This window comes from Pristis pectinata, chromosome 2 (assembly GCF_009764475.1).
Source record: "Pristis pectinata isolate sPriPec2 chromosome 2, sPriPec2.1.pri, whole genome shotgun sequence".
Lineage (NCBI taxonomy): Eukaryota > Metazoa > Chordata > Chondrichthyes > Rhinopristiformes > Pristidae > Pristis > Pristis pectinata.
In genome coordinates, this window is record NC_067406.1 from 54,539,371 (window position 1) to 54,562,738 (window position 23,368).

The 23,368-nt window shown below is 37.4% G+C and overlaps 1 protein-coding gene across 1 annotated transcript in view; it reads right to left on the minus strand.

Annotated features, from left to right (window-relative positions):
• The window catches only part of LOC127580958 (trifunctional nucleotide phosphoesterase protein YfkN-like), a 35,192-nt gene extending 15,639 nt beyond the window's left edge, over window positions 1-19,553 (minus strand). Inside the window, exons 1-6 of the mRNA XM_052034965.1 lie at window positions 19,297-19,553; window positions 15,016-15,167; window positions 14,146-14,729; window positions 12,349-12,375; window positions 10,772-10,892; window positions 8,097-8,262 (exon numbers count right to left, since the gene is read on the minus strand). Coding sequence (XP_051890925.1) covers window positions 8,097-8,262; window positions 10,772-10,892; window positions 12,349-12,375; window positions 14,146-14,729; window positions 15,016-15,167; window positions 19,297-19,553 — 1,307 coding nt within the window. The remainder of the gene's footprint in view (window positions 1-8,096; window positions 8,263-10,771; window positions 10,893-12,348; window positions 12,376-14,145; window positions 14,730-15,015; window positions 15,168-19,296) is intronic.
• Between the last annotated feature and the right edge of the window lie 3,815 nt (window positions 19,554-23,368).

A 23,368-nucleotide genomic window follows, 5' to 3' on the forward strand; every position in this document is an offset into this window, starting at 1 on the left:
ACTAGCCCTAAACACACGTTAGTGACTGCATATTATAATCTGCTTCTGAAAACAGGTTCCATTGAAGTCAACAAATCAAATTTCAGAAGTGGATCATGTTTATGGCAAAAGCCACTAAAGATGGGCTGCAATTCTGATTCGAGGATCATGGGGAATAGAGGGGCCAAATTAATTAAGAAGAAAAAACTCCTCCGATATCCCTAAAGTGATTTCAGTTTGAGCATCTAATAAAAAAAAATTGATTAAGAACAACAGACTAATTTTAAATATCTTCAAAATAATTTTATAAATTGAAAACAATCTTTGACAATTGAGGCAAGAACAAAATGTGATGACAAAATATATTCAAAAATAGATTGGTTAGGAATCCTGACAGATTCAAGAGAGGTGTGAAGAACTGAAGGCTGATGACAGATTCAATTCAGTAATGGCGGGGACAGAAGCAGTTGCATGAAATGGTCTTAATTTTAAAATTTAAGTTCATTCCTGGTCTTACAGAGGAGAGTGATGGATCCAGAGCAAACTTGTTCAAGAAATCAATCAGCCATGAATTGCACCTGTGCACCAGTGTCATCCTGATGAGGAGAGGGAAAGTAAGTGTCACAGCTGTGTAAGGAAGACTGTGCAGCAACTCCATCAATTCTTCTCTAACTTACAGTATATGCTTTGCTTTGTTCCCACAAATCCTTCCATTTACAATAAAACATGATGTGTTAATGTACCAAATCCTCTATGATCTCCCTCTGTAGACTGATTTCTAATGTTTCCGGCAAAAAATGACGCACACTGGGAGATCCAATTGGGAAACTGCAGCCCAGTGCTTGCTTTTCTCACTATTAACTTAATTGGATCGAAAATCAAGCACCACAAATCTCCAATTTGCAGTGAAGATAGGCTTATAGCTAGTCTCAACTGTAAAAACAAAAATCCATTAGCACTTCTTACTTGGTGATGAAGTTGCAAGCGTTATTATTTGCTAGAATCACAAAACTGTAGAAACAAAAGGAACCAAAAGTGCATGAAGAAGAGGAGCACTGCACTACTTCCACCCCATCACCGCCCCACCCTCACCTTTTACCTCCATTCCTTTATCCTGTTTGAGGAGGAAACAAAGAGATACAGGATGAGTGATTATTCAGCAAGGTAGAGATGGAAAAGCAAAATATCTGTCCCATCTCACACTCCATTCTCTTTATTTTTCTCTGTCCTATCTATTCACTCATTAAGCTTAGCCATATGGTGAGCATAATTCATTCTGTCATTTGACAGAAATCTTCATCTCAGGTGAATTGGCACATATGATATTGCTGTCTTTTAGATGCCGCACACTTGATCCAGATGAGAATGTGGGTAGAGCCAGATGACTCCAAAGCAGTTCAACCTCTCGTTGGCCCATCTCATGCTTCTCCTCACAAAGTCAAAGGCTACCTCACACACATTCTCATTATTGGGGGAATATACAAAATTACTGGACTTGATTGCAGTTCATATTAATTTAAAAAGTGTCACCAAAAGAAGTGCAAGAATGTCAAATAGTTGCAATATGTAGTGATGACAATTCAGGGCAAAAAATGGAGTGGCTCTTCAGATGTGTTATATACAAAGAATCACAGTTAGAGCATCACGTACTGTAATAGGTGGAAGTATTTTCGATGTTTCAATAAGTGAATGCAATTGAAGAGGACTTCATATAGCTGGAATCATACATAGTATCCTCAACGAGTGTATGAAGAATGACTTACGTAGCCTCCTTTCAATGTCCAATACTATTCCCAACTGGAGCAAAAAACAAACTGCTCGAAGAATTCAGCAGGTTGAGCAATGTTTGTGGAGGCAAAAGGATAACTGACATTTTGGGCTGAGACCCTGAAATCAGGATTAAGAGTGTAGAGGGGAAATAGCCACTATTAAGAGGTGAGAGGGAGGAGTGAGACAGGGGCTGGTAGGCAATAGGTGGAACCAAGTGAGGAGGGGACAATGGGCAAATGGAGCCAAGTAGGGGAAGGGAAGGGTGGAGTGGGTGATAAGGGGGCACAGATTTACAGTGAGAGGAAGGAGTTTTAAAGGGGATCTGGGGGTAATTTTTTTTACACAGAAATTGGTTGATATCTGGAACATGATGGCAGAGGAGATGATGGAATCAAATTACTGCATTTATGAGGTATTTGGACAGACATATAAACATGGCATAGAAGGATATGGTCCAATGTGAGCAAATGGGATTAGAACAGATGGGTAAAAGGTCAGCATGGATGTTTCTGTGCTGCATGACCCATGACCACATACAGATCTTTGTTCTTCAGAGAGCGACCACTTCAGTTCATTATGATACTATTAAGCAATTCTTAGTAATAAGGCACTGAAGCCGTGTGGATTATGTGCTTTTGTTTCTTTATGAGAACTTTATGGTTGGAACAGTGGAACTAAGGAGCAGGATAAGAGGATGTGATAATCAGCAAAAGGTTACCTTAACCTTGTTTGTCCCAAGGTCTAAATTCATTGTCATTCATGTCACAGATTTAATTTTGAGAGTAGCTAGGCCATGCTGTTGTTTGCGAGACAGATCTCCCAACCTGGTCTCAGGTCCCAGAAGTGAAAAATGGTGCTGTACATGGAACAATGCTGGGATAATTGTTGAAGATTTTTAAAAAATGCAGATATTCAAAATCTGAAATAAAAACAGAAAATGCTGCAAAAATTCAGCAGGCCAGGCAGCATCTGTGGAAAGAAAAACAGAGTAAATGTTTTACATCAAAAGGATCATTTACTTGGTGATTCCTAATTTATTCTTCTCTCTCCACCAGCCATAGCTATTGCAACATTTTGCTATACAACCCCAGAAGATGCATCACCTGTCCTTTCAGCTTTTCGCTTTTCATCATCCAGGGATCCAAACAGTTGTTCCAGATGAAGCAGCAATTCAGTTGCACTTCTTCCAATCTAGTGTATTGTACAATGATTGCTTTGTGGTGCACCTGTGCTCAGTCCGCAGTAGTGACCCTATGCTCCCTGTTGCTTACCATTTTAATTCTCAATCTCACTGCCACTGTGACCTAGCTCTCTACGGCCTCTTGCACTGTACGAGGCCCAATGCAAACTTGAGGAACAACACCTCAGCTTCCAGCTGGGCACATTCCGGCCTTCTAGATACAATACTGAATTCTCCAACTTTAGGTAATTTGCTTTCTCTGTATCAAAACTTCATTTCGTCTTTAAGTCATCCATCTGTGATAGTGACTCAAATTTTCTCTCTCCATTAGCACAGCCTGACCAACTGGTCATGTCCCACAACCCTGTTAGTAGCAACACATAACACAGATAAAGAAGTGTAATCACCTTCTAACTGCCCCCATTAATCCATTAGATTGGATGAATCATCCCCACAGCAACTCTGCCATCACACTAACATAGATATACCCTCTGTCCTATCCATCTGCCATCCCCTCCCCCACCCCCCAGTCACCTAAACTGTAATTTAAAACTTAACTTTTTTAATCTCTTTCACAGCTCTCATGAAGATTCTTTCACCTGAAACATTAACTCTGAGATAATTACTGTTCATTATTTACATGAATAATTTAGTCTAGGGAATCAGAAATACTGTATCAAGATTTGCAGAAAATAAACTACAGTTTACAATTAATTCTAAGTCATTCTGTGACATGTAAGATCTTCACAAACTCAAAGAACAATGTATAAGTGGAAAATGAATTTCAATGTTGTCATGTGAAGAAATGCACAAATGGATCTGAGTGCCAATTTTAAAAACATGAGTTTAGGCCACTAATTATGGTAATAGTGTGCTTAGACCACAAAACGTAAAAGCTATGATGGGAAAAAGTATACCTGCTAATATAAAGGGATTATTAAAGCACAAGCACTCAGGTTTATAAACTATTAGTAAGAGACTATGTAAGTCACAACTACAGTCCTGGGGCAAGGACAATAGTGTAGCCTCCCCTCCTTGGACTCTGTCTTTACCTCTCGATGTCTTGGTGAAGCAACCAGCATAATCAAAGACCCCACCCACCCGGGACATTCTCTCTTCTCTCCTCTTCCATCAGGTAGAAGATACCGGAGCCTGAAGGCACATACCACCAGACCTAAGGACAGCTTCTACCCCACTGTGATAAGACTATTGAACGGTTGCCTTATACAATGAGATGGACTCTGACCTCAGGATCTACCTTGTTGTGACCTTGCACCTTATTGCACTGCACTTTCTCTGTAGCTGCGACACTTTACTCTGTACTGCTATTGTTTTTACTTGTACTACATCAATGCACTCTGTATTAACCCAATGTAACTGCACTGTGTGATGAATTGCTCTGTACAATCGGTATGCAAGACAAGTTTTTCACTGTACCTCAGTACAAATGACAATAATAAACCAATACCAATACCAATACAATAAGCGATAGTGAAACACATCAGATATGATCTTTGTCCCTTAGCAAAAGCAAACTAGCAAGAGGAACAAGATGAGGTTGCATGGCAAATGCCTCTATAAAAATAAACAGACAAGAAAATGTACATACATCCAGAGGAAACTAATTGCAAAAGAATAAAATGAAATCAAAGGTAGGAAAGAATAAAAATTGATGAAAACAAAAGAAATTCTTTGCTAAAATGAGAACACCTAGACTGATGTAGAATAGAACAAAGACATCTGTTCAAAACAGGTAGAAGCTTAAATTATTCATCTCATTGACTAACATTTGTTGGAATACATGTTCCTTGCCTAGCACTTAATGAGTAATATTCCTGCACAGAGGTATATTGATCTTCACATGAAAAATAAAACATGCCACTCTTACTACATAAGGTGTGGATCCAATTAAGATGTAGCTGTCATAGCTCAAGTTAATATCTTACCAATCTAATGTAACTTACAAGATTCACAGATCATTAAAAGTACCAAAGGTTAATAAAGCCATAAAATGTAAATAATGCAGTCCATTTCTCAAAAGCAGAAAAGTTATGTAAAATTTATAGAGCCTTAGATCTTCTTATGTAGAGTTCTGATCTCCGTATTACAAAAATATAGATGCAATTTACAAAGTTAAAGAAAATTCACAAAAAAAATTATAGGGATGATATCAGAACTGAGAGGATAAAACTATAAGAAAGTCCTGAACAGCTGGAGTTCCTTTCTCGAAAAATGAAAACTGAAAGATGATTTGATAGAGTCCTTCTGAAAAATACAGAAACAAATTTTCCACTTATAGGGAATCCAAAAACAAGAACTCTAGAGGTAAAAAATACATAAGGAATTGGAAAAAGACACTTTATTTAAACAACGGTGGGAACACAGACATTTCCACCACAAGGAGTGTTTGAAAAACAAAGATATATTTAACAGCTGGATGGCTAAGATGTACAGTAGTAAGGAGGAGGAATCCAAATAGGGCATATGAACTGACATCGATTTGTTGAGCTAAATGCCTATTGTATATTGTCATTGCTACATATTCTTAATTAGAAGATCTTTGCTTAGTGTTGATCCTGACATCCTTATCCTAATACAATGTCTGGTCAATCCTGATGCATCCTTTTTTTTCAACTGTACAACTCACTAAACCACTTCAAAAGCTATCAAAAGACAATTAAAATTGTAGATTAATGTCACCCCTTAGTAAGACAAGAAAAGGTGGTAGGCCCCCTTCTCTGAAGTAAGTTAATTTTTTTTAAACAAAAATCAGAAAATTGTCTCATACCATCAAGTTTACAAATTCAATTTCCACAATTTAAAATCTCACTCTCTGGGTTGCTGATTCTGTTCCATGAACACTAGACTACTCCGTCATTGTATATATAAAGTCCAGTACAGGTGACCCTGGTGTTATTGGGGTTGAAAAGGGGTGGATGGGGGAGGTTCCATTCCTAAAAAACTGTCTGCATCGTGATTTTCCATAAAGCAAAGCCATGTTATCTGCACATGTGTCAAGAAATGCAAGTTGAAAAATAATAAATCTTGTGTTTATTTATTTACTTTTGTAACATAAATTTCATAAGTGTGAATTTTAATTCATATCCTGGATTTTTGGTAGTGATTTATGAATTCCATAAGGGTGAATTTCTGTTACCCTAACTGCTGTAATGCAGGGGTCACCTGTAGCCTTAGTTTCTAATAATCTGGTCTAAGATAGTGTTCAAGGAATGGAGTTACCAGCAAGAAAGCAGTATTTACGGATGACCAAAATTTGTGGAGGTGCAGAAGGCAGAAGGTTGCAAAAAATAGCAGAAACAATGACAAAGAGAAATAAGAACCACATGGTAGATCCAAGTTCTAATATAACAAAACTTTTCTAAAAGTAGGTTAGTCATTAAAATTCTACTTGCATCATATTTCAGATTAAGCAGACTGGACCTTTACTCTGCAAAGTTATGAAGAATGAAAAGTGATCTCATTGAAGTGGACATAATTCTTACAGGGAATGACAAGGTATTTGTAGGGATACATTTTCTCATGGCTGGGCTGTCTTAAACCAGGAATCAGTCTCAAAATGAGGAGACTGCCATCCAGGACTAAAATGAAGAGGAATTTCTTCACCCAGAGGATAATGAACTTTTGGAATTCTCCACTAATTGCAATGTTGGCTAAATCGCTGAGTATATTCAAGAAAGCAAGACAGACATTAATATCAGACATGGAGTTACTGAAGGAAAGTGGTACTGATGCATCAGATCAATTGCAATCTCACTCAGTGGCAGAGAGGCACGAGGGACTGAATAGCCTGTTCCTGCTTCTATTTCTTATGGTCTCACTTAATTTACATGAATATTTCTGGGGATGTTACATTGTCAAAGTGGGAGCAGCTCTAAGGAAACCTGTCATCATATGTTTGTCATTCTACTTACCAAAACAATTTTCAATCAATGTAAGTATTTCTGAATTGTAGTCAATATGGTAACATAGTAAAAATAGCAGATAAATTATACACATCAAACTCTCATAAGCAGCAATGTGATAATGGTGACTGTTGGTCATTGTTTGGCCATAATGGTGACTGTTTGGCCATTATTTGACAAATGTACAAATGGCAAGAATTGTCAGAACTTCCCTATTTTTTTAATAGTGCTGTAAAAGTGGACAGAAAGTCACTGATAGCTTATAGAAATTTGCCATCCACCTGCACTCGGGTAAATTTGTGAACCAATATTCTGGCCAGTGGAAAATGTTTTCCTGGATAATCTAAATATTCCTGGTAATACACATAAGAGTTTGCCATATCTCTTGGCATCATAATTGTAAAAAAAACTTTGAATGGCCTCTTCTGCTTCCAAATTTCTTCACACTTCGCATTAGCTGGAGCAGTACAAATTTTAGAGCTGGGAGAAAGCTACAGCAATATCCAATTTCACAGCAGGCATCAAAATCATGGTCAGGGCTTGATGACATCAAATTCTGATGTGCATATTATAACAAAGTCTAACCAGGTGCCTTAGTTACCTGGTCAGAAGAGTAGTTGAAATTGAAAATGGCAAGATACAGACATGGCTGTAAATCATGAAAGCAATTTTATCAGGCTCTCTGCCTGGCCCTTGTTAGTTGAGATTATTAAAGTCAACCTCAGATATATAAAAAGGAAAGAAACACTTATGGGAAAGAAAGCTGTTTTTTTTAAATTTAATATTTGTCAAATACAAACTGTATTTTTAATAAATATTCAACTTCCTTCTTCAGAACTTTCTATTTGATGTTTTAAGCGCTACTAGAAAACATGTATTAATGTTTTACAGTTTAGCAAATACTGTTCCTGAATTTTATATATATATAATTTGATCAGTTTTACCATTCATACTATGAAGTCTCAATTACAAAGAGCATAAATCAAAAAAATCATTGGTATACTGTACACATTTTTCTAAAGAATAAAAATTAATGTAGCATTTCATTGATTTCCCAAATAATACTTCCAAGAGAAGGTATCTGACAGAATTGTATTTAAGGGGAATTTTTATTTTATAATATTAATCACTTATAATTTTATTTCTTCATAAATAAATGCTCTGCTTCATTCTTGCTAAATAGCATCATTATGTCATAATCCAGTAAGCCACCTCAAGATAACAAAAGGTCCAGAAGTAATTACCTTCCATCAAGTTCTGGATACATGCTCACTCCATTTTCTAACGCTTCCAATAATTGTTCTGCTGTCACCTGGACAACCAAGAGTGGATCCACGATAGGCAAAACCAACAAAAGATCATGCATGGTGAAATCACCTGGTGGGTGTAAGCGATCTGAGCGCAAAGTACCTAGGAATTCAAAAATATTGATTATTTTTATAGACTTGATCCATATTATCATACTGAGTCCAAGGGATTCTTTTCTTGTTAGACATCTATTTCCTTGATCATTTGGAATCCATTACTGATAATCAGGAGTGAATTCAGTCTTCTTTTATTACTGAGAAGTCTGGCATTACACTTGGCATTAGCTGGAGCAGTACAAATTTTAGGACTGGGAGAAGGCTACTGCAATATCCAATTTCACAACGGGAATCAAAATCATGGTCTAGGAAAGGGACTAGAAATGCATGTTCATAGCTCCTTATAAGTTGCAGGGCACATCAACATAATAGTTCAAAAGGCATTTCATGTGCTTTCCTTTATTAGCCAAGAAAATATAAAAATAGGAAGGTTATGCTCGAATGGTGTACAATACTAGTTAGATAATGTACATAAAGTTCTGGTCACATTAAAGGGAAACATGATTGCACTAGTGATGGTACAGAGGAGATTCAAGAGGGTGTTGCCATAAACTAGAAAATTTTAGCAATGAGGAAAGATTGGATAGGCTCAGGTGGGTTTCTTTGGAACAGAAAAGACTAAACATAGAGGAAGGATAATTGACCTGCCTAAAATTACGAGGGGCCTATTTCATCTAGCAGAGGAGTCAAAAACCCAGAGGCAGGGAGATATATTTAAAGTAATTGGTAGAAGGATTAGAGAGGTGAGAAAAAAATGTTACTCAAAGGGTGATAAGGATTTGGAACTCTCTGCCAGAAATGATGGTAGAGGCAAAAACACTTATGATATTTAAAAAGTACCTGGTGTGTACTTGAAGAGCCATGACCTGCAGAGCTACATACCAGGTGCTGGATGGTGGCATTAGTCTGAGTTGCTATTTTTTGACTGGGATGGATATTTTCATACAAATTTTCAATGATTCAATCATGTGATATGGACATCCCCGACAAAGACAATGTTTATTTTCTATCCATAACTGTCCCTGAACTAGGGAGGGTGCTAAGCGTGATCCACTTTGGTGCACCTGGAGTCATATGTAGGCCAGAACATTTAAGGACTTTGTGACCTGAAAGACATTAGTGAACCCAAATGGGTCCTTCTGACAATCCAGTAGCTTCGTGCATATCATTGCTAACAATTTTTTTTAAAAATCCAGAATTATTGAATCACCTGAATTTAAATATCACAGATGTTATGTTCAGAGATTATCTCGTGTCTCTGGATCAATGATCCAGAAGCTCAGATCAATTAAGTGTGAACTCAGATTTGTCTTGTGAAAAAAAATCTACATTGAATAAAGATAAATTTTGAATTTGCAATTATCATATCAACATGGTGATAGTTTCTACACACTACATACAAAAACTGAAAATGCTACACATGATAACAAAAGTGGGGTGTCATCTATGCTAATACACAAGAACAAGAATCATTATTATTCTAATTTTGCAACAATCTGTACTATTAATAAGACTACGACTCACTTCCCACTAAACTAGCAGAGATCACCAAGCCTCTTGCTCCATAAATTACTGAGTTCAAAATGAACAGGATGTGCTAAATCAGATGTAGATTTTGTCAATAACAGACTCTGCAGGCATCCTACACATTAAGATTTCTTTTCTAGAATGTTCTCCTTGCCTCTTCTACCCATGAAGACATTGACATTTTGGTATGCATATCCAAAGACACTTGTAAACTTCCATAAAGTGCCAATTCTTCAGATTTGTTCCTAGACAAGCATGATATGTAACCACGCAAGCAGAATAATTTGAAAATAATGCTGCACTTATTTAACTACAGTAATTAAGCTTTCAGTAAAACTCACTGGTTCATAATTAGGAGTGGATAATATACCAGAGCCAAAAACAACACCTAATTACTTGCCTATCTCAAAGCAGGAAACAACCCTACCATTTTTTACAGATCAATATTTAATTATACAGTGTAGTTACTCATTGTGCTATTGAGGGAAGCCTTACAATATAGCACCACTATCATTTCATTTCAGGGTAGATTACAAACATTTTTTCATCATTAGGACTTGTTCAAGTACCACTGAGCCTGATTGCATTGTTGATTCTTACTAAGACTACATAAAACATAACTCTGCATAAGTTCCCTATTGCCAGGAATTGTGATGATCTATGATAGCTGGCAGCTGAATATTTGAAATCATTAATCCAAGATATCTAATGATAAGCAAAAGGTGGATGTACATTGTTAATTCAGAACAGTGCAAAGGTTCTTTATGACCATCTTTTCTTCTAGTCCCTGGAAAACCATAAAATATAGGGTGTCTTTGTTTCTCTTTAAAATTTCAAAAGGCAGCAATCCCTGCCCATACACCTCATCAAAGATCAAACTGTTCTACATTCTGCAGAGTTGCCAGGTTGCAAGGATCAGAACTGCCAATTAATCTCAACATTTTAATCCAACCTAAAGTCCTTATTGCAACTGGTCATGTAGTTTCTACTAAGTTAATGAAAACAAGGATTTATTGAAGAAAATATACCTGAATTAAGCAGTGCAACATCAGCATGTGTGGCTTCAAGCATGGCATTGGTAACAAGATTCCCTAGACTGCTCTCTGACTTTCTTACTGTGGTGAAGCGGCCATCCAGTTCTACCTCTATCTGACAAAGTACTTCTCCCAGCAGATGCTGCATAGATAAAAATGAGAATTTTTAACTAATTATTTTATTGTGTTTATGGTTAATACTCCAGTAAATTATTAACTGGCACTTGCATCAAACTAGATTTCAGTTCATTGTGATTATATCATTTATTCTAATAACTGAAAATTAACCAAAATAATTATTTCACATGCACTTAAGATACACTGTCCAAGCTAAGTGGTCAGAAAGAGAAACAGAAGATTTCTATCAGTAAATTATCATAAGGAACAAAACACTCCTCAAGCCAATCCACAATATCCAATATAAAGAAAAACTTACCAAGACCTATGGGGGGGGGGGGGGTCTAAATACTGAACCGAAACAGGATGTAAACAATATAAATTTTAATTTAAGTATTTTGAATTTCATAATGCCTTTCAGGAGATGTTTAACTCAAAAACAACCTTATCGGTTAGATAATGAAACATTCTACTTTAGGGTAGCACTCTCGTGTAAGATTCTACTGGTCCACAAAGCTTCTAGAACCAAAAATCATCCTCAGGTAACAATATTTCATTTAAAAAGAATTAACAGTTATTGCAAGATTGTTTTAATATTGGCCCACTGAATTGAACAAAGTCTGGTGCAATATTTCATTAGTTACTCTAAAGCAATCCAACTCATCAGGTAAGCTTAATTAACTACATATTGATTTATTTTTAATACATAGTAGCAGAAACACGTGCTCTAACTGATGCTAAAAGCTTTATGAATGCCATCATTCTGTGGACAAACAGATCAATTGACCCAACAAAAGGTCCAAGGTGATTTATGTTCTGTTTTGAGATATCTGATCACAGCCAGGATTGCACTACAAGATTTATAATTACCATCAACATTTCAGGAATATGTAAATCAACCAACTTTTAGGCAACCTATGTCAAAGCAGGGGCCAGTGCATTCAGGAGAGGAAAAGAGGAGAGTATTTCGGTATCGAGTTATGTAAAACACTTAAATCAAGAATAGAACCTGAAGCAACACAACAAAAGATTATGAAGTTAATACAGACTGTTCTGCTATAACGCAATAATTGCATTCCTAACAAACCTCACATTATCGAAAATCGTGTTATAAAAACAATTGTTTCAATGGAAAAAAGGGGGGTTAGGGACTCAAGAATTTCGGACATAATAATGAAGCTATTTTTCCTGCAGGATTTTCAATAATAAAGGCATTTTTATAGCTATAAGTGTATTTAATTATTGCAAACTGAAAATACTAGATTTTTGATCAAAACTGCATTTTTTGCAGCATTCTCATCTGCATAGTTTCACACTATGCAGGCGGCAGCAGTTCTTAAATCCTGTGAACCAACCACTACTGGAATTGAAAGGAGTCACATCACCAGGGTTTTCAGATTTTCTTTTCAAGTCTTTGTAGATTGCCAATGTTTTTTCTTTTATCATCAAAAAACATATCCCAAAACATTTCCTCGTTTGTCCTTTAATCCACATACTCAGGAGACTGTTTCCTCTATCATCTTTGGCCTTGACCTTGCAGTTTTGCTTGCACTTATATTTATCCCAGAAAAATAACTTTCTTTTATCTTACTAGCATTGTCTCTTATAGTACAAAGTGTAGACTCCATAAACCTAGTTGTTAGAACAACAATGCAAGTCCTTCGTTTCTTTCAAAGTGTTTGATTACCTCTAGTTTTTGCTCAAGAGTAATGACCTTTTTTCCGATCATCATTAGCACTTTGAAGCCACAAGAGACAGCAGATGCTGGAATCTGGAGCAACAAACAATCTGCTGGAGGAACTCAGCGGGTCAAGCAACATCCACAGGAGGAAAGGAATTGTTGACGTTTCAGGTCGAAACCTTGCATCAGGACTCTGATGCATGAATTCTACCTGAAACATCAACAATTCCCTTCCTCCCACAGATGCTGCTCGACCCACTGAGTTCCTCCAGCAGATTGATCATTAGCACATTGCTTCTTATACACATTCTTATCACCTTTGTCACCCATTGGTATGATAAACATAGCAGGTTTGCACTGCGTGCAAACAGCTGTTCTCCTGCATGTGCCATGCTAGTTCATAATCACGTTATAACAAATGGCAGCCTTCATAGTGCAAATCGTGTTCCCAAATCTACCAATCGCGTTATATCCAGTTCATATCAGGAAAATCTTGTGATCAGGCTTGCATATAAAAATAATTTGCACAAACTCATGTAAAACGTCAGTTATTCATCAAAAACTCCATAACAGAGAACAAGATCTATGGTTAGGAAGAACATAAATGAGGAAATTCTAAGTAGTATACACATATAAATTAAGGACAATAGGATTAAGTACGGACCCTGGGGTACATGCCTTTCCAATCTAAGCAAACAATTAATATGAACCTGTTGCATTTCACCACTTGCAATCCATCTTGTGCCATATATCTCTGTGCCCCATTCCTTGTTACCTGATGACTTGCCATTCATCGATCTACATACTGGCGATGTGAGCCCCAGAACCTGATTATTTCCAAAAGCTTTGAGTCATGTCAAAACAATTGAAACCAGGAAACGCGTACACATGGACGTAAACGAGAACTAGCCTTCACATCACTTCCAAATGTTTGGATATTTACAAGCAGCGATTGAGTTTGAAATCACAAGGCACAGCTGTGCAAAATTCTGCTTTATTAAAATAGCAGCTGCAATGTTGCGCAGTAGGAAGCCACTTAATACAAGTCTGAAACTGATCACCATACTTATAGAGATAATGTAGCACAGAGGCTCTTCAACCACATCAGTATTTTAATATTTTTAATGTGTTTATTTATGCATATTAATGCTTTTAGGATGATAGGGCATATTTATCATTACTTGAGGGATGCACTGGATATAGAGAAAAGGGCATTATTGGCATCCATTTTTTTGTTATTTGCATAAAGTTTGTGGCCCTATCAGATAATAAGGACTGATGTATAGAATATTTCTTGGCATTGTAATTTATATTGACATCATTATAAAATAAGTATTTTTCTTTCAGAGATACTGTTCTCAACTTTGCATGGTAAATATAGTTCAGAATACATGTGTTTTGAACAAGGATATTTTGCATTACCAATTAACATATATCTGTTAATTGAACATCAACAAACATTAAGTTATACATGCCATTAAACAGAAGTATGTTCCACCAAACCCACTGTTGAGCCAAATTGATAGAATGAAAATGCATCGATAAACTCATTAAACTGTGGCCAACATACCTCCAAATTAGAAGTAAATTCTTGGACAATATTGCTAACGTGAATGTCTTCCTCCAAATCTTTTGTAATGTCTATCTTTTGTGTGGTGTACTTGTAGTTATTCTCAAGAGTTCTTGCAATGTCAATTTTGGTTAGGTTTCTAAAATCTGATCCACTTTTAATGATTAGAGTTCCATTAATCGCTTTGGTGCCATAGTCATGATCATGGCCTCCCAGAATCAGGTCCAACCCATCAACGTTCCTTGCAAGTCTAATATCATTACTCCATTTCATGTGTGTCAAGGCAATCAGAAGTTCTGCACCTTTGGTTCGAAGATCTTGAGAAAGTTGGTTAGCAACAATGACATAATCAATAAAGTTCACATTTGTCCTATCAATAGTTGGTAAAGTATCAATCCATTCTTCCTCCACCAATCCCATCAAACCAATTTTTACACCATTCCATTCCAATATCCTGCTTCCTATACCGTGTCCTAGTGGTTCAGAAGTAAATAAGTCATACACATTGCTGAGCAACCAAGGGAAATTCATCTCTGATATTATTTCTTCCAACAGGTCAACTCCAAAGTCAAATTCATGATTTCCTGTAAAGAAAATGTCCAGTAAACAAAATGTACTGATCCATTTCTGATTGTAGCCATACTCAGATGGCACAAAAGTTTTAGCAATAAAAATATTAAAAAAGTAAAGTCTGAAATGTTAATATCAATGTAAGAAACTCTATCTAAAGCAAACAAAAATTTGTGACTAGCCATTAGATTTATCTATTTTGCTGAAGCTAATTTCAATCAGAAAAAAACAACATAGGAATGAAATACAAAGATCAAGTAAGATAACACATGTCAACTTATGATACTTAAAATTACTTACCAAATACTGCACATTGTACTCCAAAAGCATTAAGAATTGGTATCATGTGTCGTCCTTTTGTAGTTGAACTTAGGAGGGAAGGATTTAAACAGTCACCACTAAAAAGGATCAGGGGATTTAGTGCTTTAAACTGTTTTAATGCTGTAGCAAACCTGTAAAAAATTGATGAGTTGGTGGAATAAATAAGAGCCAAGAAAGCCAGACAAATATTATTTGTGAAAATCAAAAAAAATACAAATGCTGGTAATGTGAAATAAAAACAGAAAAAGCTGCAAGCACTAAGCAGGTCATGCAGCATCTAAGAAAAGAGAAAAAGAGTGAGTGGTTTATGTCAATGATCCTTTGTCAGACCTGGGAAAGAAAGAAAACAAGTTGGTTTTAACTTACAGAGAGAGTGGGGGAAATATCTCTGATAGGTGAGACCAGGATTGCTTTGGGGGAAAAACTGTAAATGAGGTCATCTTGCCAATGGGAATAGTTACAGACAAAGACATATCTTGGATTTTTCCCTTGGACCTTTCCCTTGGATCGTTCCCTTTCTGGATACTTCTGTCTCCATCCAGGGGATAGGCTAGTGACAAACGTGCATTACAAACCTATAGACTCCCACGGCTATCTCAACTCTACTTCCCCTCAAATTGCCTCCTGCAAAGGGCTCCATTCCATTCTCCTAGTTTCTCCATTTCTGTCATATCCACTCCGAATAATGAGACTTTGCACACAAAATTGCCTTGGAGATGCTTTTCTTCTTCTTGAACTGCAGCTTTCCCTCTACCATTGTTAACAAGCATTTGATTGCATCTCATTTATTTCCTGAACTTCTGCTCGCACACCGTCTTCCTGGAAAGAGCGCAGATAGAGTTCTCCTGGTCCTCACCTTCCACCTCACAAAACTTTGCATTAATGGATCAGCCATTTCAATTTCCACCGGCATAAGCAAGATTCCACCACCAGAAACATCTTCACCTTCCCTTGCCTTACAGCATTCCGAAGGGACCATTCCATTCACAACTCCCTGGCCTGGTCTTCAGTCTCCACCAAACACTTTCCTTCTTGTGACACTTTCCCACTCTCTACCTGCCTTAATTTAATAGCTTTTATGTTCCTTTATTCATATTCTATCTCTCTAACTGATCCCATTAAGTAATTAACAGGATCACCCCATTTATAGCTTATTCATTTCAATCCTGGCCTCACTATATCAGCGATATTCCCTTTGTCCTACCCATTCACCCCCCTACCTCTCCATAATTTAAAATGAGCATTTTCTGTCTTTCCAAGTGCTGACAAAGGGTCTCTTTCCACTGATGCTGCCTGACCTGTTGCATGTTTAGAGCGTTTTCTGCTTTTATTTCAAATATTATTTGTGATTATACTGCAAAATATAAGCCAATGTGGGCTTATCTCCAAGAATTTAACCTTCTCTCCACAACATTTTTGTTACCAGATCCCCTATCATCAACATCTTGGAAATTATCATTGATCAGAGACATAATTGGACCAGAAGCATAAATACTGTGTCTACAAGAATAGGTAAGAGGCTGGATATCTAATGCTGAATTAACCTCCTGACTCCCCAAAGCTATTGACAGAATATTCTCCACTTGCCTAGATGAGTACTCAAGAAACTTAACATCGTTCGGGACAAATTAATTCCACTTGATATCACTACAACTACCACCCTGAAAATCACTTTCTCCACCAATGGCATGTGATGCCTGTAGTCTGTACCATCTACTAAAATTTCTTTGGCAGTTACCAAACCCATGGTTTCTAATACCCAGTAGAACAAATGAATGAGAAAGCCACCTCCTGAAAGCTCTCCTTCAAATCATCTCCTTCAAAATATAATGTTTATCCTTCATTGTTACTGGGTCAAAGTCCTAGAACCTCCTACCTAAAACTATTGTGAGAATAGCTTCACCAAAAGAACTGGTTTAAGAAGGCAGCTCACCACCACTTTCTCAATGGCAAGCAGAAATGGGCAATACATGCTGCCCTTGCCAGAGATGCTGTGAATGAATAAAGAACAAATACTGATGACCATAACAAATTAAATTGTGTATTGTTCAATGTTAGAAGATAGTTCAATATATCATAAATTTTTAAAGTATGTAAAGTTTGGACAGGTTGAACAATTATCTCTAAATTGGTAAGCAGAACTTCAATGAAATCAAAAGTATTATATTTAAAAACATAATTGAAACAAACACACTTTTAAAATCCACTAAATTCAGAGCAATAATTCACTCTAAATATATTTTCAATTTCAAATTGCATGGATTTTGTTATGCTAAGATAAGCTTGAAAATGATAATTCTCTTGTGCTACTTTCCTAACCAATTACTCATTTGACATACTAAGCATTTGGATGGTAGATTTAAAAGGCATTAAATACCATGTTTTAATTAACTCAATCAAAGAAATTATTTAACTGGTTTAAATGTTCTCTGGTATTTTAAATGTTTAAATTATTTTAAAGTTAAAAGTTTTAATTTCTATGGTGTACTTCTTTGAAATTCACAAACATTCAAAACTTATTAATACGTTTGACAATCAGTTTGCCTGGAGGCTTGGCTTAGCTGTTGTGAAAGCACTTCTGTGGGCAAATGAACAAGCTGATGTTGTTCAGATCGTAGCTGCTAAAAGATGCAATTTAAACAAGGGAAACGAGGGCTTGAATGGTTGATGTCAAAAGACCGTTTTCTCCAGCTTGAACATCCATTTAAAATTGAGATTCCCTTATGCAGAAGGTTGGAACTGTTTGGAATCCTCTACCTCTGCTGTTGTAGATCAATAGATTTTTGGGGGGCATTTAGGAAATCATAGGTAGGGGAGTGGAATCAAGAAGAAAAGTGGGTGTGGCAGAGGATCAATCTCCACGCTCAAGGGGTTAATGACTTCTCTTGCTTGTGTTCTTTTATCATAAATTAAAACATTGCCGAAAGTACTAGCATATGCAACACCAAAGAGTGCTGAGTGTGTCAAAACTTGGGGCTATTCCTGATAGATTATATCAATGGGAACAGGTTTCTAAATTTGTGATATTGGGAACTGTGGCATGGAATGGCAAGACCAGGACTGGTGGCACAAAATCAGGGTCCAATGTTAATGGCCTTACTGTATGCTAGCAATAAGAGGCCATATCATACTCCAGGAGGCTCATGTTTTCTGCCAATATTAGTAAGAGACCAGTAATTAAGAAACCAGAAAAACATGACAAAACTTTGTAGTGAACCTGATGGGTTTTATGTCAATCCAAGTAATTTTATTGTTGATGCTATTTATTTGAGGTCCTTGAGCTGTGCACCACAGGATTCTATGAATAATGGGAAAGAGGTTCACGAAGTGTGGGAGCAATTACTGTAGAACAAATGATTGTGATGTGGGATTAGTGGAAAGTGATGTCCAAGCATGGAGATTTGGGGGCAATTGGGAGAAAAATGTTGAGACTACACAGAAACTGATAAACACTATGATATGTAATTATAGAAGACTTTCCTGGAGTGGAACTGCTAGGAGAAGGGATGCTGGGAACTAAAATGTTGATAGAAATATCCGAGGATTCATATTTCCCCATGTGTTCTTCACTAATAAGCCTGAAATATTTCCTTTTTCAAATCGTATTTTCAATTCTCCTTTGATGTGAGGTTTGAATGTTCACAGCATCCTTTGCAGCATTCATTTGTCAGATGCAAACATTGCTGAAAAGCTCATATATTCATCATTCATTCCCAACTGTCCCCTCTAATGTAATTTAGGACAATTAAGAGACCAGTAAAACATCACCAAACTTTGTAGTAAACCTGATGGGTTTATGTCAATCCAAGTAACTTTATTGATAATAGTGTATCGCATTTATTTATTTTGTTTAATATTTATTTTGTTTCACCGGTGATGGTGAATTGAACACATCGCTGGATCAACAGTCCATGTCTCTAGATAGTAGTCCAATATTTTAATAACTCTGCCACTGTATTCTTAAGATCTCAATTCTCAAAGCAATTTCTCCATCCCAACTGCATCACCCAGATGTTTTTGTCATTTTTAAAAAATCTGTAACCTTTGATCAGGAAGCTGTAGAAAATTTCTTGGCAATCTTGTCACCTTTTCTACAAATCATGCAAACATTTTATGTTTATAGCACGATTAACTGCACAGAATAAACTGTGGTTTTCTCAGTTCACTCACAGCCACGAGAAATTCACACGGCGACAGGTCCTCGTGGTTTAGTAACTCACACCTTGCACCATGTAAATGTCTAAAAAGAATGATCGTAACCTGGACGCGCCCCCCACAGGCTCCTCTGCACGCGGCTGGATCTCGTAAACATCATTGAAGTGGAGGATTGTTAAAATCGGAGCCACGGCAGCAGGTGCTTCGTACGACGGCTCCAGCGCACTTGCAGTCGTCGCCGCCATCTTCTGATGTCCGCCACAACAACGGGCTGGAGAGCCACCTGCAACCGCCCAGCCGTCGTTATAGTAACGTCGAACCCAGGCCGCCCCACAGCGCCACGTGCCAGGCGGCAACCTCATTGTGACGCACCGAGCGCCCCGGCGGGGAGGAATATGTGTCCTGCAAATGGTGCTGCCCTCGGTGCGGGGTGGAAAGGCATCTTGGCCCAAAGAGACGTAGCAGTGTGAACCCCTAAATTAAAGCATGTTGTCAAAGTTAACGTATAAGAAGTAAGTTGTATGCCGTAAGCTGTACTGTGGCCCTCTATGAATTAGGAAACGTTTTTGGATTCATTTATGGAAACTGGTACAGTGAACAGCCAATATTCCCCCAGTAGTCATAACATTATCAAAACTTTCAAGATTCCACAAGTGTAAGATTTTCAATGAAGTTTTCTGCGAAATTGTTTTATTATTTTAAAAACTCGTTATGTTTGGACACAGTGAAAAGTTATTAGTTGTATTTATGTTGTATCATGTTTCTGCTTCTCATTTCTCTCTTTGAAACACACCCGTCTTCTCAAACCTTCTTTAAACCTGTACTGGCTACAAGTTCTGAATGCTTGCTGCTCAGCATAAGAAAGTAAAGGTGCAAACCCACAGTTCAATGCAGCAGAAATTGGAGGCGGGTGCAATGAAGCTTGTGAAAAGCAGGAGTCTTTTTATATATGAAAATAAGATCACTAAAAATTTCAATCAGTTCAAATAATGCCTGTAGTCACAACGCTATCAATAGTCACAGTATCATACTGTTGTAAAAAGAAATGAAATCACTTCTATATTGTAATACATAACTATTCTCACACAATGTGGTGGGGTCAGCATACCAACATTTACCGACATCAATCACCATAGTCTGGACCTCTGAACTACATCCTGGTTCTACTTCTACTAATAATGCATCACACAGTCTAAGTTTACTTCCTCTGGGTTTCCAGTACGTTTTTGTTCTTCAGTACAGAGATGGTAATCGAGACTACTGAGATTAGGCCTGTTCAATGAGCCACCAGAGATTGTTAGAGCAGGGAGAAAAATAAATGCATGGTATAGGGAAAGAAAACAAGGGAATAAAAAAGAATGCAAGGAGCAGGCTAAACAATATAAGGAGTAGAGAAAATGGGAAGCAGGCTGCTAAAATACAGAGGTATGAAGAGAATGCACAGAGAGACAAATTGCAAAAGAGGTGAATGCGCATGCAATGGGGTCCAAAGCAGAGCATAACTGCATTAGTTCCACTTAAGTACAGTACATTGTACTATGCTCAATTATTAATGAAACATTAAGATTCTATTGATCTATACCTTTGTGTATTTTGTTACATATTTGGGCTTTAATTGATAGTGTGAGGTTGTGTGAGGGTAGAAGATCTCCTATATGTTCTTTGCTCTTATAGACCCAATAATTCTGGCAAACTCTGCAAGCTTCAAAATAATTCTAAGGACGAGAAAATTCAAACAATAGAGAAAGGAAAAAACTTCTATGGGTTAGAGTCAAAATTTACAAAGTGAGTGGGAGTAGAACATGATGATGCAGTAAAGCTAAAATGTATAGCAAGCCTTAGAAGAAACATTAGAATGTATTGCAGGGCATTGCACAAAACATATTTCAATGGCAATAGAACAACAAAGCATTTTAGCAGATGGCAAAAATCTTATGGAGGTGATGAAACTGAATGAGGAAGAGAAATGATATGCATTGAAAGAAGAGAGACAACAGTTTGCACACACTGCAGAACAGAATGGGAAGCACATCGAAGAAATGGAGAAATGAGAGCAGATGTCAGTTTTACATAGCTGAATTGACCACAATGATGGGGGTTCACAATGAATGGACACTGAAATCAATGGCATAGAATGGAAAAATAGATGGGGAATAAAACAGGAAGTGCTGGAAATACATTTTCCAGCATTCATTGGAGAGAAGGACAAAGTTAATGTTTCAGGTTCAATGACCTTTCATAAATCTGAAAGCTCATCAGTCTGAAACAATAATTCTCCTTCACACCTAACATTCCTAGTATTCCTAGTAACACCTAGTATTCCTAACTTTTGTTTGCTTTATTACGGCATTTACAGCTTGAACATGCGTAGATATTTTTGCAGTATTTTATTGAGACATCCACTGTTTTCAAGTGATCATGGTTTGCTCCAGTTAATTTGTCCCTCTATCTCAAGAGAGTAGTGCAGCAGTGGTGGCATAGTGGTGCAGCGATTAGAATTGCTGCCACACAGCTCTAGCAGCCCCAGTTTGATACTGACCTCCAACAGTGTGTTTTGAATTTGCACATTCTACATGTGACTGTGTGTGTTTCCACAGGATGCTGTGGTTTCCTCCAACATCCCAAAGATGTTTTCATAGGTTAATTGGCTATTATAGTTTACCCCCCAGTGTAGGTGGGTAGCAAGAGAGTTGGGGAGAGTTGATGGGCATGTGAGAGAATAAGTTGTTGTGGAATGGGATTGATGGAATAATCTGAGAGCTGGCAGAGACTCAATGAGGTGCATGGTTCAAGTTATTATGAAATATGGGAAGGGAGATCAAGCACTTGACTCTCTGTGGTAGCTGTCATCACTGTAACATTGGCAGTAATTTCAAACAGTTAAACAGTAAAATCAAAAGTTCCTATCAGAACTACCCTGCTTCAGTGCCAGTTACGTCACTTCGGTACCAGCAGATACAGTTAATCCAGAATTAGTGACTTCCTGTGAATTTCCACTTTTTACCCACTATTCTTGCTGTAAATTGAAACTATTAAGCCTATTGGAATGTAATTAAATGGAGCTATAACCACATCCCATGTCATACTTGCTGTAAGGATCTCCTCATCCCCAAAAACCTATCTCTATATCTGCACAGTATAATAACCTTTGAAAATTCCATGATTTGTAAAATAACAAATTTTTACTTAATGGCAGGACCCTTAATAGTGATGATGTACAGAGGGATCTTGGGATCCAAGTCCATAGCTTCCTGAAAGTGACTGCACAAGTCGATAGGGTGGTAAAGAATGTGTATGGCATGCTTACCTTTATTAGTCGAGGCATTGAGTTTAAGAGTCAGAAAGTTATGTTGCAGCTTTATAAAACTCTGGTTAGGCCACATCTAGATTCTTGTATTCAGTTCTGGTCACCTCATTATAGGAAGGATATGGAGGCTATGGAGAGGGTGCAGACGAGGTTTACCAGGATTCTGCCTGGATTGGATGTGCCATAAGGAGAGGTTGAACAAACTTGGGTTTGCTTTGGAGCAGCAGAGGTTGAGGACAGACCTGATAGAAGTTTATAAGATTATGAGAGGCATAGATAGACAGCTGGTATCTTTTACCCAGGGTCAAAATGTCTGATACTAGAGGCCATGCATTGAAGGTGGGCGGGGTAAGTTCAAAGGAGATATGCAGGACAAGTTTTTACACCAAGAGTGGTGGGTGTCTGGAATGTGCTGCCAGGGGTGGCGGTGGAGACAGATACCATACGGGGGTTTAAGAGGCTCTTAGACAGGTACATGAATATGCAGAGAATAGAAGGATATGGACCATGTGCAGGCAGGAGGAAATGGATGTCATTAGCTTCATTAGTTCAGCACAACATCGTGGGCCGAAGGGCCCGTTCCTGTTCTGTACTGTTTTATGTTCGTCTACCTGTATCCCTTGCGTGAGCTCCAATATTTTGCTTTAAAAATGTTTCAAACGTTATTGAAATTAAATTTAAATTTCTGGATCGCTGTCTGTGAGGATACTTCAGCCTGACCAAATGCTCAGCCTGTTGATGATAGAAATGGAGGAAATCCTCCTATGGTCACCGTAAAGCTTTGCAGGCTGTTTTCGTTAGCTCGGTGGTCAATGGAGACCCTTTACGACGGTTTAGAAAATTCCGGTTATAATTTTTTTACTTCCTTTA